The sequence below is a fragment of the Bombyx mandarina genome, chromosome 07 (assembly GCF_030267445.1).
Source record: "Bombyx mandarina strain Sakado chromosome 07, ASM3026744v2".
NCBI lineage: Eukaryota > Metazoa > Arthropoda > Insecta > Lepidoptera > Bombycidae > Bombyx > Bombyx mandarina.
The window spans coordinates 13,302,227-13,322,869 of NC_143214.1; the positions used below are offsets into that span (position 1 = coordinate 13,302,227).

Below are 20,643 nucleotides of genomic sequence, written 5' to 3' on the forward strand. Positions count from 1 at the left end.
TAGAAAAAAAATATTGTAACTGTAAATTACCTCCTTGGTTTTCCTAAATGACAAATCCTTCAAAAGAACGTCTATAGAATATCTTTGATAGCAGACAAGCAATAGGCTGTGCTCCTGTCACTGACAAATTTCCTTCCGATTAATAAATAATCTAAGCATTTAATGTCTTCTAGAACCTATATGGCAATATCCACAAATTCCATTCAGCCATCCAAGGTCATAATTCGTTCTAACTGACATCCGGAGTCCAAAGCAAATCTCCTGATATACGATCCACTTACTTGATTGGCTCCAAGCTAGTGCCTGAGTAATGGGGTATAGGATATCTTATGGTCTTCGAATTGAATCGGCTATTTTATGGGGATGAATGGTGAATTTTCAAACCATTAGGGTAGTTTCTGAAGTACGGTGATATTAGGTATTTTAGATTCGTTAGCAATATATGAATGAGTTGAACTTATTTTGGTTGGCGAAGATAACTATTTGTAGTCCAGCATTTGTATTCTTTTGTATTTGAAGACATACAATGAGTAATTTAGAATTTAATCTGAACAAATACCGACTTACTAGTGAGCATTTTATAATTATGAACGTGCGTAAGTAGGTACTACCCTCCTTCCTGAGTCAACCAAGACGCAGTCATTCCTTCCGGCTTGAAGGGACATAGCCTTGACACAATACAATCGACAATTGGGCCTCCTATTTGAAAGTAGTTTCAATGTATGGGGTTAGACCCTTTGTTAGACATTTAACACCTAATAGGCCGTGAACTCGCTTCTTTAAGCAAATCTATAAAAACGTGCTTTTTTCTGCATAATTTTCACTGTTTTAGGAATCTGGATTTTGCTAATTGAACAAGAATGTTTTCCGCTGAAAACTAATTACGGCACGAGATATTAATGATAAAAATTACTAAAATCTCGCAACATTTAAAATACACTTTAGAAATTTCACGGAGCTCATAACTCGAAGCTGCAACATAAAAAGCATAACAAAGCATCGTAGAAAGCATCCTCACGGTACATTAAAAGCTCGAGGTATTAAAGCAAAAGAATTCCTGAAATATTTCAGTTTTCAGGAAGGAAGAAAACCGGCAACTTTCCGAAAGCTTCACCCATGTCTCTCTTATTAAAACTTCGGAAAACTTCCGTTAATTGCGAAACAACTTGTATTCTTTGTTATTAACGCAGTTATAGCTTTGGTAGTTCGTATGAAAACTTAAATATGTATTTAATTAGAACAAGCGCAGCTTGCTATTGCATTTTCAATTTGTATTTTATTAACATTCATTAAATTTTGTCATTCGCACTCATTCCGACATAATACGAATTCACGTTCAGAGGAACAATAATTTATTTGTGAAGACGGGTGCATGAGCTTACGGCCCACCTACTGCTAAGGGCGTACCGGACCCACAGATATGAAAATGTGAGTTCCGGAGTATTTAAAAAAAATATTAGCATTGTGCACTTCTTCTCTATATTCTCTATAAGTGTGGAAAATTTCATACGTCTCTATCCGCGCAATTTTCGTAAAAAGGGATACAAAGTTTTTGCTTAACGTATTAATATATAGATAATCTTTAACTTAGTCTTTGACAACAGAAGCGTTATAATGTGCTAACTTATAATTTCAATTAATTAAAGTAGAATTTCGACTACTGCTATTAATGCGTACAATTTGCGCAAATATTAAAAGAATAACTATACTTATTCTGAAGCCGACAAAGTTGATTGGATAAAAGTGTGGGAACAAAAAAGGTTTTGGCATTTCTTCTCTATAAAATATCATCGGTGATTCAGTTCAAAGGCTGACCCTTTGCAGGCAAATGAGGTGTTCGATGGGTCCTTCCGCCGCGAGAGAGAGCCCTTCTAATGAAGGTCACACCTGGGCTTCGACTTGATTGCGTGTGTTGTACGAATTACGAGTCATTTCTTACGTTTGAAGTGAGTGCTGAGTTTTTTTGGAGTCCTTCAAGTCTTAAACGAGACTCAAATTATGGCGTGTCTTGAATTATGTACGAGATCAAAGCTTTGGGTGAATTAAAATGTTGTGGTAAGTGTTAGGGGCTTAGCTGGCGTGTCCTTAACGTGTCCTGGAGTTTAAGAGCGACGGTTACCGTTTACCACCATGTGGCTGTTGGATAGTCTACCTTTGATGGCTATAGAGCTAATATTTTGTATCCAAATTCGATTTCAAAAAAACGAAAACGTTTTTATATAGAGACTAGCTGACCCGGCAGACTTCGTAGTGCCTCGATCGATACATAAAAGACCTAAACTTTTGTATAAAATAAACTTAAAACAAACAAACAGAATCCGTCCGACGGGGGACAAACAAAATTGTAATTTTTTTTTATTCCGAGCATTTTCATATTTATCTACCTTTTAAACCTTCTCTGGACTTCCACAAATAATTCAGGTCCAAAATATGCCAAATCGGTCCAGCCGTTCTTGAGTTTTAGCGAGACTAACGAACAGCAATTCATTTTATATATAGAGATTTCTACAGCATTAAATGGCTCACCTGTAAACTTGCAAAAATGTCGCTTAAACCAAATTGCCTTTCATCCCTAGATAATGAAATCTTTTTGTGCAATAATAAAAGATAAATAAATACCTCTAACCAGAGACTCAAGTTTCTAGGCTAAAACTTTAAATCTATTCTTCTAAACACCGGAGCCCCGGCAGCGACGTGGGGACTGAATAAACATGAAGCATTGTAACTTTGCAGGACCACAATACAGCTGACGAAAATCTAGACTGCTTTAATAAAACGCGACAGCCATTTGAATTTCAACTCTATTCTATTTCGAATAGAACATATTTTAGAATGTATGATATATTGCAGAATGCAGTAAAACGATATTTCATATTACTATTTACTCTGACGAGCCCGTGTAGAGAGAGCTACCACGGTTTGCTTTCTCGTTTCGAGTTTCATTCTAGTTCTAGCATAGAGATGTTTGTCGTAAAAAATAAGAAGCAATTCTAAAGAAATTAATGTAAATGGTGTCGCTATCGCCTTTGATTACTTCGCTAGTGATTGATCGCCCTAATAAGATTCTTTGGGCATTCGGGGGCACTATCTTACTTTTATAATTTTTAAATTATTTTTAATTGCTTAGATAGGTAGACTAGCTCACAGCCCACCTGGTGTTAAGTGATTACCAGATCGCATAGACATCTACAACGTAAATGCCACGACCCTCCTTGAGATATCCCTAAGGTCTCAGTATAGTTACAACGGCTGCCCCACCCTTCAAACCGATACACGCTTCACGGCAGAAATAGGCAGGACGGTGGTACCTACCCGTGCGGACTTACAAGACGTCCTACCACCAGTAATTACACAAATTATAATTTTGCGGGTTTGATTTTTATTACACGATGCTATTCATTCACCGTGGAAGTCAATCGTGAACATTTGTTAAGTACGTATTTCATTAGAAAAATTTTTACCCGCCCGTGGGATTCGAACCCCGTTGCATCGCTACATACAAATGCTTTACTATTACTTTCCTTATCCTTACGAATGTCTTACCCTTTAGACCGCGACGACTTCTAGTACCTTACTAGACTTATGTTTCTAGTACAGTGAGTACTCAATAGAAAACCCAAACTCAGAATATTACAGTCTTAGAATGTGTAATGTTTATTAATTTGTTTTAAAGCATGATTCGACGATTCTCGATTTCATGGAAAGATTTTTTTATCAAAATAAAAAGTACTTCAAATTATGAGTCAGTTTCGAGAACCAACATTACGGCTCCCGAATGCAACTAAGTGACATGTATGTGGGTAGTCGGTGAATACGATCCGGCCGGGGCCGGGTTACTGAGCACAGGCGGCGCCGTTAAAGCTCGCATTTAAAACTTAATTTCAGTTTTATGTGTAAGAAGGATAAGTAAGTGGCATGGTTATAGACCTGGTCTTCTACGACATTAAAAAGAAGCTTGGGGCAATAGACAGCGTAAATCTAGTCGTTTGAGACATGAGGTCGAACTGTTGATTCCAATGTAATTGCATTTTTGGGCTTTAAAGTCATAACAAGTATACAGCCCGCACAATAATGTACAATTGGGATTGTGGCAGAAAACAAAATTATTCACTGTTGCACTTTTACTCCCCTTTTCCGAAATCTTCTATAATATATAAGACCTTTTTTACGCCTTGCTCATTTTAACCGTCTTCGCCATCTTGCTTTTCTCTGTCATTCTCTTTTCCCTTTCTTACCGCTTTCTCTCACTCACATCTTAACGATCCGTTCCACACTATTTTCACGCGTTCCATATTTACCAATCCTACAATAATGAATAGTATTGGGCTGCAGCGTTACCTGGATACTTACACCAGAAACTGGCATTTACTGGTAGGGCAAACTGTGAGCCCGCACTAGAGCAGGCTACTCACCTATCTATTTCTGTCGTGAAGCAGTCACGAGTTTCGGTTTGAAGAATGGAACAGCCGATATTACCATTGAAATTTCAACTTCATGTCTCAAGGCGAGTGACGGCATTTACGTTGTGATGACCATGGGCTCCAGTAACAATTTAACAACAGGTAGGCCGTAAGATCGTTTATTTTCGCAATAGATAAATAAAAATATCCAGTTACGAAGCAATACCGCTATTAGACACTGTACGAAGAGTGATCCATTCGTAAAATTAACCTAAAATAGAGTAAATAATTTCAGGGATCGAAGATAAATAATAGATTTAACAATATAAAAACGACCGAAATATTACGAGACATTTAAAATTAAATGTCATAGATGCCACCCTCAATACAAGAAAGCCAATTTTCGAAAAGAAACCAACGTAGCATTGATACTCACGTGTCATTGTTTTTTTCTTATGATTTTTTTTCTAGAATGCGTGATCAAATTTACCTGTAACAAACAAATATGTATTTCATTAATAAAATTCCAGGTTCATTTACTTTTTTATTCGTATTTTTTTGTTTTATAGTGGGGTAGACGAGCTCACGGTCTATCTGATGTTAAGGGATTATTGGAGCCCATAGACATCGTAACAGCGTAAACGCCACCACTGCACAAACGCATTACTGCTTTACAGCAGGAACAAGCAGGGTGGTGGTACCTACCCATGCGGGCTTAGCAAGACGTCCTACCATCAGTAATTATGTAATTATTTTTTATCGCATATGTTAAAGTTTTCTTGTAGCTTACGTTACAATGTGTTTTTCCCATTACCGCAGGCCGTGAGCTCACGCAATATATAGTTCACATACATTACGGAAAAGTACTGTAGCACAGTGACCTCATTATCTCATACTCGTGCTATGTATGTACAGGGCTCATCCCTTATGTTCGACTTGGCTAGCTAAAATAGCGGAAATGCTATGCAAAAAATCCGATAAAATGCTGACATAGATTATACAAATGGCTTAGTTTGTGTTTTAACGAGGGAGGGCGTCACTTTTCCTGCTATTTATGTGTTATCTATGCGACCCTTAGCGTTTCTTGGTACCAAAATGTGGTTTAGGAGCTTGGGATTATTTTGTTTATTTAAGTTGGTTTGAAAGATACATTTACGTGAGGATCGCATTATTTTTTACTATAAATGAAGTTACAACTAATAGTTAATGTAGACATTGTACCCATTAAATACAATTTTAAAATGATGAGTCGTTTTATACCTAAAGACATACCTATGCGTGATATTGTGTAATACAATTATTATGAACAATATTAATCAGTGAATTAGACATCATCCAATCTAAATTACTGAAAATAATGGATTTATTTTTAGGTTTAACGACAAAGGAAAAATCTTTTACCGAGCTATTCCACTCGCTCCAACCGTCCGAATGTTGTTAGATCTTGTAAATATGCAATCTTATCTTGAAAATGTCGTTAGCGGGATTCAGGCATCCGTCAAATATCTTGTGTTCTGTGATGGCTCCCCGCTGGATAGTTTTGTTACCTACAGAGTGATTACAGGCGCCAGCGGATATACATATATGCATAGTCTGATTACCGCCGAGTGAAAATCCGTGCGAGTTACTGCACTTCCAATTTGAACAGCAGGATAGTCTCATGTTCGATTGAAACTTTCCGTGGTCTGGTCTAAAGCGACGGTACGAGGTTTGAGTTAGATTCGCATCAGACTCGGTATTGTTAGGATCTTTGGCATTGGGATCTCGTAATGTTGACGGCACAAATAGAACATAAGGCAATCTTAGGGTAACTAAGCGTGGAACGCTTCTCTTTTAATACGCTTTTATTAGCTTCAGACGTATGTGTAACGGAATCATTGAACATGATTTTGACCCCCTTCAAAACGTCGGATTAACTCGAAATTTGGTATACTTACTAATGGCCCATGTCAATTTAATATTCAACAAAAATATTGAATTTTTTTTAATTCAACTAAAAAATGAGAAATAAATAATAGTTAGTTTAAAAAAACTAACAAAATACGAATTTTATTGAAATTTTATAGAACGAAATTTTATAGAAAATCCAACTAAAAAATAGAAAATAAATTTTAATAAATTTGAATTAAAAATAGTGTAAGAAAAAATTATTTTATTGTATAGCTTGGGGTGCATGGTATCAGTAGTTAAAAATATTTTATGAACAGATTTGAGTAGAAGGGTTATTTTGATAATATCCTGAAAAGCACCCCACGATTTTTACAATAAAATATTTTTTTCTTACACTATTTTTTATTCAAATTCATTAAAAATTATTTCCTAATTTTTAGTTGGATTTTCTATAAAAGCGTATTTTTTTAGTTTTTTTGAACTGTTATTTGTAAGTCGTCGTGGCCTAAAGGATAAGATGTCCAGTGCATTCGTATGTAGCGATGCACCGGTGTTCGAATCCCGCAGGTGGGTACCAATTTTTCTAATGAAATACGTACTCATCAAATGTTCACGATTGACTTCCACGGTGAAGGAATAACATCGTGTAATAAAAACCAAACCCGCAAAATTATAATTTGCGTAATCACTGGTGGTAGGAACTCTTGTGAGTCCGCACGGGTAGGTACCACCACCCCGCCTATTTCTGCCGTGAAGCAGTAATGCGTTTCGGTTCGAAGGGTGGGGTAGCCGTTGTAACTATACTGAGACCTTAGAATTTATATCTCGAGGTGGGTGGCGCATTTACGTTGTAGATGTCTATGGGCTCCAGTAACCACTTAACACCAGGTGGGCTGTGAGCTCGTCCATCCATCTAAGCAATAAAAAAAAAAAAAAATATCCAGCCTATGTTAGTAATCGTCCGCATTCACTAGAGCTTATCAAAGAGTCACGTATTTAAAAAACAGTAAAATTAGTATAATATTGATTGGTGTGCTATAAACACGCTGCTTTAATAAGAAGACAGTAAACACTCCCAACGTGTTCGATCGTGAATGTAACAAATAAATATTTACAGAATATTATTCCGTGATATAAAGGGGATCAGACAGCTGTCAGCACTACGGCGGCCATCTTGTATCGATTTTAATCAATCATTCGTGCAATTCAATATTCTTTTGTTGTATTTTTTTATTTTTTGTACTCATCCACCATTATCTCTGTTCCAACCGCTAAGGCCGCTTGGTTTGAAGGGTAGGGAAACATCCTTAACCGTCGAACCGAAATAATATTTCAAATTATACTTAGTAACTAAACTATACTAAACTGTGACCTTAGAACTCATATCTCAAGGTGGGTGACGGCATTTATGCTGTAGATGTTTATGGGCTCCAGTAACAGCTTAACACCAGGTGAGTCGTGAGTTCGTCCATCCATCTACGCAATAAATAAATAAATTATGGTCGTCGGAATTTCGATACGTGTGCAAATTTTCAAATTGATCTGATGTATGAAGTTGGTATCATAATTACTTTGAAACTACATAATTATATACAAAACTAGTTTGTTTTCAACCGTAAAACATATAAATTTAGAACTAGAAATATTTACATTAAAAACAACCCAAATATCGAAGAGTGCTTTTCTATGTAAGACATAACCATAGCACATTTAATGAGATTTTTTGATTTGTTTTTTTTTGCTTTTGCTTAGATGGGTGTACGAGCTCACAGCCACCTGGTGTTAAGTGGTTACTGGAGCCCATAGACATCTACAACGTAAATGCGCCACCCACCTTGAGATATAACTTCTAAGGTCTCAAGTATAGTTCGAAGTATATCTCGACACCAACAGAGATATCCAAAAAGGAAAATGTGCTTAATTTTTTTTTTACTGTCCTCCCCTTTTCGAAGAGCAACCAATTGAACGTTGCAGGTGGAAGCATCCAGCCTCTACCACAGTACGATTGAAACTTCGAAGGTGTCTTCGACTTCAAAGTGGCAAGCGATTATCATCATTCTCCTGCCCTGCTCCCAGTCACCTGGGGTCAGCGCAACACGTTTTCTCCTTCCATACTCCTCTATCATATACCATTTCTTCGCTCATTTCCCTCTTATACAAATCGTCTTTCATGCAATCCATACATATATTCTTAGGTCTACCTCTTCCTTTAAAGCCTTCCAAAATGATCTTCAATGTTAATAGATACATACTGAGATGTGTTAACTTCTATAACTCATAATTTTCCTCCAGTCAAACAAATATTAGTCTGGACTAACTGAGTTCTCTGTTGAATGAGATCTAGTTATTATCATTTGAATTTCTTGCTCTCTCATTTTTCAGATAGCGCAGTCTGTCGGCGACATGTAACGATTTAGATGTCACATTTTTCGTTAAATTCTCAATTGTTAACTGCACGTTTTACAATATGAAGTGGCGGAAAATGGAAATGAATTGGAAAAGGAATGGAATTACTACGAGTGGTGCAGCGCGATGATTATTATCTAGAAATAATGTTTCATGTGTTGTAAAAAGTAAAAGTTGATTTTCAGGAGGCTTTCGCGCACAGTACGTCCTAATTACAACATATTTACGTTTAAGCTTTTGCTCTTTATGCTTAAATTCAAAATTTCGACATTTGATAAATTTTTCACACATTTTATAGACACAGTCCACTGAGTATCTCGCTGGATCTGCTCAGTGGATCGCGATTCCGATCCGGTGGTAGATTTTGCTCTTGCTAAGAGCTAGTGTTCGAAAATTCTGTTTAGTTGAGCCCGTGAGCTCATCTATCCGTCTGAGTTTAGCTGGAATAGCTTCCTAGCCCCCTAGCCAGCGAATAGATAGGGGGGAAAAAATAAAAAATAAACCAAAATTTCAACGTGATCTTACCAGCTAGTACTAATCGCTTCTGAAGTACAAAAAACTAATCAGATCATTCACACATATAAATATAATTAAATTAAATTAAATTACAACATAATATATCCTTATCAAAGTATTTAATAAATAAATCGATTATGTACGGTACTCAAGGCGGTCAACACGGATCGCTTATATACCGGGGCCGCGGCGACGTGTGGTATCTTCAGTGGGTTGGGTTCCAGCTCGCTCGGTCAAGGAACTAGCCAGAATGTTGATCTTGTACACCGCGAGCCTGCTCTGTCTGGGATTGGTGTCCGCCAAGCCTGAACGTAAGTGTCCTGTTGCTATATACGCTTTTATTAACTCGCCTTGAATGACTTATTCTTAAAGCATTTTTTGACGTTACAACGTCTTATAATTCGATGGGGCTGGCTGCACGCACGAAAAACATGACTCATGCGGCGTTACCTCGATCTGAGGCGTTGCATTTAAGGCTTGAAGTGCAAGCGAGAGCGCGCAACGAGCGACAAAGAGGCACAATCGGCCTCTGCGTTCGGCAGCGTTCGACATCTGTCTCTCTCCTACTTGAGTGAGCGATGCATCCGCGTGGACAGCTGCTATACAATAATACATTTACATGTTTTCGTCAAGTATGAAGTTCAGTGAAAAGTGAATGTGGTGTCAATTGTTTATAGCAACGATAATTGCGATAATTGAAAAATGAAACCATTCCATCAGTATTTTCTTATGACGTTGTCACGTTCAACTGTCGTCAGTAAACCGACTTTACAGACAATCGATTTTTTTATTGCTTAGATGAAAGAATGAGCTCTTTTGTTTTTTCCTACCTAAGCTTTCTCATCTCGTATTCCTGTATAGGAACTGGCGAGGACGACCCAGGAAAATGACGTATTTGTTAGCTGTTACGCTGCTACAAACGTCTTGGGAAAAGCCAACCTAAAATATTCACTAATATATTACAACTTTCCAACTATATTTTTTGTTTATTGTATGTAACTATATATTTTCTATAATAATGTATTATCTATAGTACATACCTGCTATATTTTTATAACGGTTGTCTGGAAGAGATCGCTTTTAGCCGCCTATTGTACCGCCAACATTTACCGCCTATTGTACAAATGTATTTGCTTTTTTGATTGTTTTTTGAATGTAAATTGTGTTTTGGTGTGCAATAAAGTGTATTCTCTCTCTCTCTCTCTCTCTCTCTCTCTCTCTCTCTCCCTCTTAAGTATAAAATATTACAGTGTGGATTCACTGAAGAATAATTTAATGTTCTTAATGGTTTTTTCTCTATTACAGCGACAGCAGAAATAATTGAAGAAATTCTAGATGATCGTTTCAGCGGTAAATAGTTTTGATTAATGTATGATTTTATTGTGTATGTATCAGTAATCAATCAATCATTACATTACCTTCTTTCACACTCTCTTATGTTGTTACATAAGAAAATAAGAATAATATGTATAAGTTCATGATTTACATAAAAAGCAATTTGACGATTGAATCGAATGTATTTATTTATTTAATAATCACTCCTTATTCCTGTTCAGAATTATCGGTCTAGTTTTTATTTTATTGGACGAGCTCACGGCCCATCTGGTGTTAAGTGGTTACCGGAGCCCATAGACATCTACAACGTAAATGCCGCCACCCATCTTGAGATATGAGTTGTAAGGTTTCAGTATAGTTACAACGGCTGCACCACCCTTCAAAGCGAAACGCATTACTGTGAACGCTTTAGTGAAATAGCGACATTAGATGGGTCAGCAGGATGAAGTTTCAATGAACAAACACCAGTTTGTGATTATCTTCAACTGTTCCTAGGCGATCCTATCATCGCGTCATGTTTACTGCACATTATGTGATAGACACTGCAAACTTATAATGATTGAAGTAGAGTCTGTCAGTCTGATATCACCAGGGAAAGGCATCGCTAACAACCGAACGTGTTTTTTTATTTTTATTGCCTGGACGAGTGGACGAGCTCACAGCCCGCCTGATGTTAAGTGGTTACCGGAGCTTAAAGACATCTACAACGTAAATGCGCCATAAACCCTGAGATATAAGCTCTAAGGTCTCAATATAGTTACAAAGGCTGTCCCACCCTTCAAACCGAAACGCATTACTACTTCACGGCAGAAATAGGCGGGGTGGTGGTAGCTACCCGCGCGGACACACAGGTGGTCCTACCACCAGTATAAAACTACTAAAACTAGTGTGATGTTGGAGTAACTGTAAATCCTTATACTTCCAGGAGTCAATGTGGCTGGCAGCTTCGTGGGGCGGCCATCAGTGGGCCCGTGTCTAACAATGCCTTTTTACCATTGTGAGTATTGTAATCGCTTGCCTTCACAAGGCTAATTGAGAGATTCAAATCTGATTTATACAATACGATAACAGTTGTCTGGGCGTACGTTTGTATGTAGTCGGGTCTGACGGATGGAAATACCTTTGATAGCATACAATAGCTGTATGCTACCTTTGATAGCATACAGCTATTTAGTTTTGAGTTTGAAAGTAATTAACGATATATCGGGAGCTTGTCTGTCCAATTAGAGAAAAAAAAACAATTAGTAACGAAATATAAAATATTTTTATGTTGTATTGTCTGTTTTGAAATATATTTAATTTTGTTTGAGTAATAAAAACTGCGGTCTTCTGAAATATATCAATAATTAAATGTTAATTTATTTTTAGGTCCATCAATAGGTATGCCAGGTCCGTACCCACTACCGATGCCATCAAAACCAGTTATCGTGCACGTACCGGTACCATCCCCCCCTCAAAGAATTATTGTACCTGGTCCATCAATACCTGTTCCAATACCGATAGAGAAGAAAGTGCCGTACCCCGTGCCAGTAAATCGACCTTACCCGGTTGCGTTACCTCCGATTCCCGTACCTTACCCGGTTAATCGATACATTCCTATTCCAGGTAGAGATAGGTTGGTACCGGTTCCCGTGCCATATTCTGGTAAGTAGGCTAAAGGTATTATTGTAAAAAAATATGTATTGGCCGTTGTATAGTACTTATCACTATAAATTGACATGGTCACCGCACTTGTTAATGTCACTATTGGAAATCATATAAGAGCAAGTTTACGAAACAAACGACAACCCACTTATGCCACTTTTGTTTTGCAGACACGAAGTTCTATCCGGTGCCAGTAATTATTTACGTCTGTGAGTAAAATGTTTTTAACTGATTTCATTTTTAAATATCATTAGGTTTATTTTTTCTACGAAGTTTTAAGTGGCTAACAATCATATACAAATTGCCAAACTCCTTCAGAAAAAAGTCAGAAGATAAAACGTTATATAGACTAAATACTCCCTCTTACTCGATTACATTCCGGAGATCAGCTCACATTCTGGTAATTTTCTAATGCTAAAACTTATGGAGATAGCCCTTTTTCAAATGAGTTCAATTAAGAATGAAATACCCTTGTTTGGTATGAGGCGATTAAGCTGCGAAGTCACTAAAGTAGTTTTATATTTCAGCTCCAGTATGCAGATATCGTCCACCTCTGTTACCATTCTGGTTGCCAGGAAATAGATGTATGAGCGTTTGCAAGGTCAAATATAACTATGTGTACTTGGAAACTCAGCCGCAGTGCAGTAAGTACGACCTTAAATAAGTAATATCTTCGTTTCTTTTCTTACTTTGTTGTGAATAATAATAAGAGTAATTTCAGCGCATGGCGGTCTATGGAATAACAGGGATTACTATGGTCATATCAACGGTTTTGGACAAGGACTGGTTGGAAGCTGGTCGGCTGCTGATGCTATGGGACAAGCACAGACTGGTTATAACGGAATAGGAGGTTTTGGTGGTTGGTCTGGTGCTGATGCAGTAGCACAGACGCAGGCTGGAGCCACAGGCAGTTTGAGAGGTTATGGAAGTTGGTCAACCACTGACAGCCTAACAGCACAAACCGGTGGAATCGGTGGCACTATCGGAGGCGCGATCGGGGGTGCAATCAGTGGAGGTATTGGGGGCTTAGGAGGCTTTGGTGCATGGTCTGGAGCCGACTCTATTGCTCAAGCACAGGCTAATGCAATTAGTGGTGGTATTGGTAGTGGTATCGCTGGTTTGGGTGGCTTTGGAGGATGGTCTGGGTCAGATGCATATTCCCAAGCACATAGCGGTACACTCGGTGGGGGTATTAGTGGGTTGGGTGGTTTTGGCGGCTGGACTGGAACCGATGCTCTTGCTCAAACACATGGCGGTTTGACAGGTTTTGGAAGTTGGTCTAATGCTGATGCAATGGCACAAGCCCAAAGCGGTACCATTGGAGGGTTGGGAAGTTTTGGAAGCTGGTCTGGAGCTGATGCATTGGCCCAAGCTAACTCCATGGGAATGGGTGGTTGGTCAGGTGCAGATGCTATGGCCCAAGCTAACAGCATTAATGGGATCGGCGGGTATGGAGGCTGGTCCAGTGCAGATGCTATGGCACAAGCACAAGCTGGCTCAATAGGATTTGGAGGATGGCCAAGTGCCGACCCTTTTGGCCCAGTAAACGGTATTGGAGGTTACAGTGACAGCTGGCCTAATGGAATGGTCCAAAATCAATCGGGCTATGGAAGCTTAGGAACTATTATTCGTACGAGATCTGGAGCCGACTCTGACAATCGAAAGAGAAGAAGCACAGATTTTTACTCAGCCCTGAAGCCAGCTATTCAGTCTCAGACGAACTCTGAGAAACACCAATGATTCTCGTAAGTCCTGCTGTTATATCACTTGTTACCAATATTGTGAGTGGCACTCTTGAATTTCCTAATTAATTTTAATTCAAAACTTTAAAAACTAAGAGATGTATCCGCGATTAGATTTTTATATAAACTTGTAAAGACCTCACGTATAAAAACTCAAATGATATACGGACACCAAAATATGCAGTAGCGTCTGAAAAATGAAGCAGAGCCGATATCCATTTTGAGAGCTACTTCTGTTCAAGTATAGTTCTAAGCGATGTTATAAGCTAACATTGACCTGGCAGTGACTCGACAAATAGATGTAGATAGGTTCGTTTCAATATGGCTTGTGCGTTTTTAATACTCACATGTGATGTACTTTAGCTTAACTGTGAGTTATATTCGGACTGATGATAATCTTAGTGGCGCGGCTTATTTGAAAATATATGGTTAGTTTCATCATTCTTTGCCTTTTACCATATGAATTCAGTGTTAAGTGGTCTGGGCTCTATAAATTATTTGAGATAATCCTGTAATTTCAATGACAAACCGTTGCACGACCGAACAGAGTTAATCTCAAGTCGGTCAGATATAAAATAATGGGTAATGCTGACGACTATGAGCCATAGGCACTTATGGCCACTCAGGCTGCAGTATAACAAATTTAATCACATTGTTACTAAAGTTCTTACAATTTTCAGAAAACCTGCAAAACATCAAAGAAATTACATGATGATCTCGAAGCGGCTTGGAAACCTGGACCATGATTTTTATGTGTTTTAACGAAGCATTAGAAAAGACTGATCGCACTTTGATATATATATATATAAATAAAGCATTTAGTGGGAACATTTGTTTTTTTTTTATTTGAATCTCGACATATCGACAGCTCGTGCTTACCTTATGTATATGTTTAAAATTTATCTGTGTCTCTGCACTGTTGGATATATGCCTCTATATACCATAATACCTCTAGCCTCTGAATTCAATTTCTACTCAGCCGTCGCGTCAGATCATTCGTCTCATTAAACACGCCTGCAAATGATTCATCAGCTTTCAGGTTTTATATAGTTAAGAGTTGGACCACACATCTTGAAAGTGAATAGCGGCATTCACGTCGTGATATAAAGGCCCCGGCAAATAACCAGATAGTAACTATAGTTAAATATAGTAATATAGCACAAAATACGAAAACCAAGAGGATTGTATTACAACATCACTACATAATATAAAACAAAGTCGCTTTCTCTGTCCCTATATCTGTCTGTCCTATGTATGCTTAATCTTTAAAACTACGCAACGGATTTTGATGCGGTTTTTTTAATAGATAGAGTGATTGAAAAGGAAAGTTTATATGTAAAATAAATCCATTAAATAGTGGAGAAATCATAATAATTACAGTTTCCGAAGCGAAGTGAGGGCGGGCCGCTAGTATTTTATAAATCAAAATTTTGAAAACTATAAACTTGAATTAAATAACGATTTAAGATTTCTGAACAATCATAAATTTGATAACGCCTCCGCGTTGATAAGCCCGAACTTTTGGACATACAGAGACTGTATATGACCTCACGTTACTTACTGGATTTGTTACTTACTGAAAGTACACGAGTTATAGTTATACAGTTAGAGTTTAAGATAAATTGAGCTTTAAATTGTAGCCGTCTCTTGACATCACTCAAATTTATCTAGTCTCACATTATTCCATCAGCTTTACTTTATCTAATTTATATTATTGATCAGTGGATTCACGTCACCAATAAACAATCAGAAACAAACATTTTATTAAAGACTATAACTGATCAATTTGAATGGCTGCTTAATAAATCATTCACTTTTAAATAAATCAAGTAAAATATGCGATAGCGATAGATGAAAATCGTTACAAATAAATAGAAAAGTTTCATGTCATAAATTTACAAACGGATAATCGACCTTATTGTGATAGTGGTGAGGGTCATTTTCCTCTTCAGTTTGTGGTTGACAATTGATTAAGTGTTTTTTAATTTAAACATCTAGATTGATATAAATAGGCTGATTTTTTAGATGCAGTTCATTTAGTCTAAGGTAGTGAAGTCTAAATTATGAAGGAGCTTACGGCTAGAAGCTTTTGCTTCCTGGCTATCCTTTTTATGTGTGAAACTAAAGATATTCCTGATGATCATAGCTTTGGTAAGACACCGTTTCAGTTTATAAACATAACATTAAGATATATAAATACGTGAAGCAAAGACTTTGTATCCCTTTTTATGAAAATTGCGCGGACGGAGGAGTATGAAATTTCCACACTTATAGAGAATATAGAGAAGAAGTGTACAATGCTAATATCTTTTAAAATAATGCATAAAAGAAACATTAAATCAATAAGAAAACATTACACACACTACATACCATGTATTTGACGCACACACGCATGCATACTATTTATTGTCAAACTTTTGTTCTTGACGTCTGTGGTCAAATTGAGATTAAATATTGTTTGTCTTTGTTAATATTTTTAATAGTGTAGTCTTGGCAAAATTTGTGATTATAGAAGTATAAATACAATCATAATAGTGTACAACTTATAATTCCAATTATTATAGTCGAATTTCGATACCGCGGGACCTCTAGTTAAGACTTAATTGTTCATGAGCACTCACGTATGTAGTTTATTTATACGAAACAGTACAGGCTATTTAGTTAAACATAGGATTTTATATAATTAGTTAAAACAGGATTATTGTGTCGGGCGTCGGACCATATGTAATGCACATTAGAAACATGCGAATCCTAAAATTTTCGCACATCTCAATCCACCCATTTAAAATAATAAAAAATATTGATTCTATAAAGAATAACCGGAGATAGGAATGAAATCGGTACCAGTATACTTTAGTATATTTACGCAGATTTATACGAATATACGTTTATATTTCCATTAACTGTACGATTTACAGGAGATGACAATAGTTCAGGGACGTTCTCCGAAAGATCCGGATCAACAAACTGGGTGAGTTTTCCGGTATGACTGACCATTAAAGTGGTTAGTCAATTTAGTGTTAGTGATTGCCAGAGTTTATGGATACACTACATCGTGCTTACTGCGACCATCTGTTACTCATAAAAGCGGAAGCTAAGCTGTGCTAAATTTACTCAAAAACCTTCGAATTGGAATGCAATGAGCCAGAAATAGAGGCTGTATCGAGTAAGGCTAGAATGAGGGAGGCAGACCAAAATTTTAGAGTCAGGCTTATAACTTATGTCATTTTTTTCGAAATAATAAGTTTATTCAGCTTTTTACTGGTGGTAGGAGTGTTGTAGTTGTGAGTCCGCACGGGTACATACCACACTCGCTTATTTCTGCCGTGAAGCATTAATGCGTTTCGGTTTGAAGGATGGGGCAGCCGTTGTGACTATACTGAGACCTTAGAACTTATATCTCAAGGTGGGTGGGCATTTACGTTGTAGATGTCTAAGGGCTCCAGTAACCACTTAAAACAGGTCGTCCACTCATCTGAGCAATAAAAAAAGTACATAATATTTAATAAATAGAGGAATTGAATGTAGTATTTTTCATAATTTCTATTAAATAGTATAGTAATAAATACAATCAGAACAGAAAGAATCCTGCTTTAAAAAAAATTATTAACATTGACAATCGCCTGTCTACATTTGCTTCTTAAGCAATTTGTAAAAATAAGTATTTTGTTTATTTTTTTCGTATAACCTTCATAACAATTACACAGGTTCTCCACTAGCTGAAGCCTTGAGAGATTCAAAGTTATTTGAGTTCAACTCACCTATATCGACCCAGACCTCAACAACGAAGATATAGACACAGGAGAAAATGGCTTAAGAATTGGAAGCCTTAGTCGACTAGGACTCCTGAAAAGATTGAAAACATCAAACAAGTGATCGATGACTTGAAATCTAAACTAATTGGTACTTTATCTTTTGAAGCAGAACAGGCTCAAGAAAAGCTGCAGCGGAGCTGGACAGTACATATCTTACTATTACGGATCGACAGCATCAGAACCTCAGCTCCACAATAATGATCTCCTCACGCACTCAAAGACCGACGAAACACAATATACTGTAATGCTGAATAATCCATCCTCAAAAGCTGAACATCCAACCCTGAAGTTCCTTCAGCAGTACTTTATTCTCTTGGCAAAAAACAAGGTGTTCAGTTTTCAAATGCAGTCAATAATTTAGGAAAAATGTTGATCAATTTCAAAAAGATAACTCACATTTTTTAATAATCATGGCGTTAAAGCCGAATCTAACTTAATAAATAATATTGGGCTTGCTTCTGATCAACCAAAGGAATTGTCAAGATCAAAGGTATATGCAATAGGAGCTAATAGTGGCATACAGTATCCTAGTACATTTAATAATTTTGCGACAATATTGAAAATTCTGATAATGAATTATTGTCAGCAATCCATACTTCAATCGGTACTCAATATCCAAACTTTATCGGCAATTCAGGACCCAATATTGATAAACTGAACAAGGAAATGTCACCTAATAAACTTTATTCCTTTGGCACTAATACCGGAACTCAATATTCCAATCTAATCAGCAATTTAGGCTCCAATACTGATCCATTTAGTAAAGAGTACTCATCAGCAATACTCAATTCTATGAACACAATGTTGGTACCCAATATCCAAATTTAATAAATAATTTGGGATCAAACACGGATAAGGCTAATAGAGAATTAGCAGCAATTATTCATGGAGCTAATACGGGAGCTCTATATTCTAATATGATCAGTAATTTAGGACCTAATGCTGACCAATCAAATCAAGGTTTACATTAGCCATTCTAAGCTCTCTTCCAACTTCACAGCCTCATTTAGGCAGCAATTTAGTATTAAATACTGACCAGGCTCAGAAAAAATCGTCATCAGGAGTGCTTCACTCTGCAGTTGAAAATTCCGACACTCTATATTCTAATAAAATCAGTCAAATAGGATCGAAATCAGATCAGTCTAAGCACGAATTGTTAACAACACTACTTCATGATCTCGGTATTACTACTGGGAGCCAGTATAATAATTTGATCAGAAATTTAGCGGCCGATCAGTCTAATAAGGAAATGCCACCAGCTGTAATATATTCTACTGATTTAAATTCTGGACAGACACATATGGACTCCAATCCACGTTACAGCCATCTTCTTCAGCAGTCATCTCCTGGTTTTAACACTGGATCCAAAAACCATTTGAATTCTGTTTTAAACAGTGCTTTTGAAAAAGGATATACACTTCACAATGGTGAAAATTTACAAAGCGTAAGTCCTCATTACCATGCAACAAGTACACAAGGAGATGACTTAAATCTTATCAGCAAAAATCCTTCCACTTCACAAACATTATTTGAAAGTGGTAGTTACATCCCGGCTTACAGCAAGCAGCCAACATGCAGAATATTAAACCAACTATTTCACTCAAGATAATCTATCAAAGTATATAGTCTCTTCATCTCCAACGTATATTGATAAGATTCCCAATCACGAAGAAGATAAAGTACTGATCTCACCGTCGGCCAAAACCCAACCAACACAACGTAAGTACCATCGCAACCATGTAGATTATTTTACTTTGATGTCGTTGGCCTGAGATTCACTGAATAAAAGCCACAACTTGAATGCTATATATTCGCGAAAAAGCAACAAATAGGTCGCAATAGAAAAGTCGCCAGTTTTTTTTTAAGTAGACGACTAACTAAAACTAAAGGACGCACCCAGTCGTTATTTTAATAATGTCAAAATTTCATATCTCGTGACCAAATTCATGTTATGGCCCACAAGTCACAGAATTTTGGCACATGTCCATTTTCGAATCAGCGACTACGAGGGTGACAGCAGCGCTTCGCTCATGAGCACGTTAACTATGTTCCCCCGCAGTAAATATTATTTACTGTAATCAATTGTGTCGTTAATGCCATGTATTTATTTATAAAGCACTCATCGCGGTCGTTGCCAATGCGGGTTATCATAATAATATAGTTTCCAATATTGAAAACTTATTAATTTATTTTACATTTTTTGGACGTTTGTTTCCACAGAATCTTATTTGAGATTGATATCAGCCAATGAATACATATACCTCATTTGATACAAGGTAAGTTTTTGATATGTGTGGTAGTTTATATGAGTTTAATTTTTACATTTAAATTTGGCACTATACAAACACATTCCATCAAAAGTGGAATGAAAGAGATTGTAGATTCTCACATCGCTTCTTTGATAATCAAGGATCAGTCACTATTTTAAGGATAAATGCTTTTTCAAAACTGACTTTTGAATTGACAGTATACAAAAACTAAAATATATGAATCAATCACAAATAAACGCTAAACCAATTTTCAACGTGTAACTACTCCCTTTAATTTATTACTGAACAGTTGCAGAACTGTAAATAATACTCGCACTCAACAGCATCCACTTTTCCAGATATCAAAAGCAAAATAACCTGTCAAAAAGAAGGGGAGATATACAAACTTTGGACACCGATGTATCAGTGTCTTGTTTGTGCCTGCATCAACAGTGCCGGAGTCGTGCATCCAATCTGTACTAAGTGTGATGGTGTACAATGCTGTAGCGAACCAGTTGTCTCGACCACATCACCAGCTCCTATCCAAGAGGTATTTGACCTGAACATGACGTATGGATTTTGTATTTAGCAAAATAAATTATATCTAGAATCAAGATGTTTCTTGTCTTTTTTTTTATTACTTAGA

At 37.0% G+C, this 20,643-nt stretch overlaps 2 protein-coding genes across 8 annotated transcripts in view; one reads left to right on the forward strand and one right to left on the reverse strand.

The window, feature by feature from the left end:
- LOC114251819 (dystrophin, isoforms A/C/F/G/H) overlaps positions 1-20,643 on the reverse strand; it is a 480,975-nt gene that overhangs the window by 175,549 nt on the left and 284,783 nt on the right. The window lies entirely within an intron of this gene.
- On the forward strand, positions 9,185-14,732 carry LOC114251634 (uncharacterized). The gene is made up of 8 exons (XM_089728889.1): positions 9,185-9,523; positions 10,518-10,562; positions 11,473-11,544; positions 11,916-12,191; positions 12,362-12,400; positions 12,719-12,835; positions 12,913-13,936; positions 14,614-14,732. The coding sequence occupies exons 1-7, from the start codon at positions 9,463-9,465 to the stop codon at positions 13,929-13,931; spliced, it is 1,629 nt and encodes a 542-aa protein (XP_089585015.1). The 5' UTR covers positions 9,185-9,462; the 3' UTR covers positions 13,932-13,936; positions 14,614-14,732.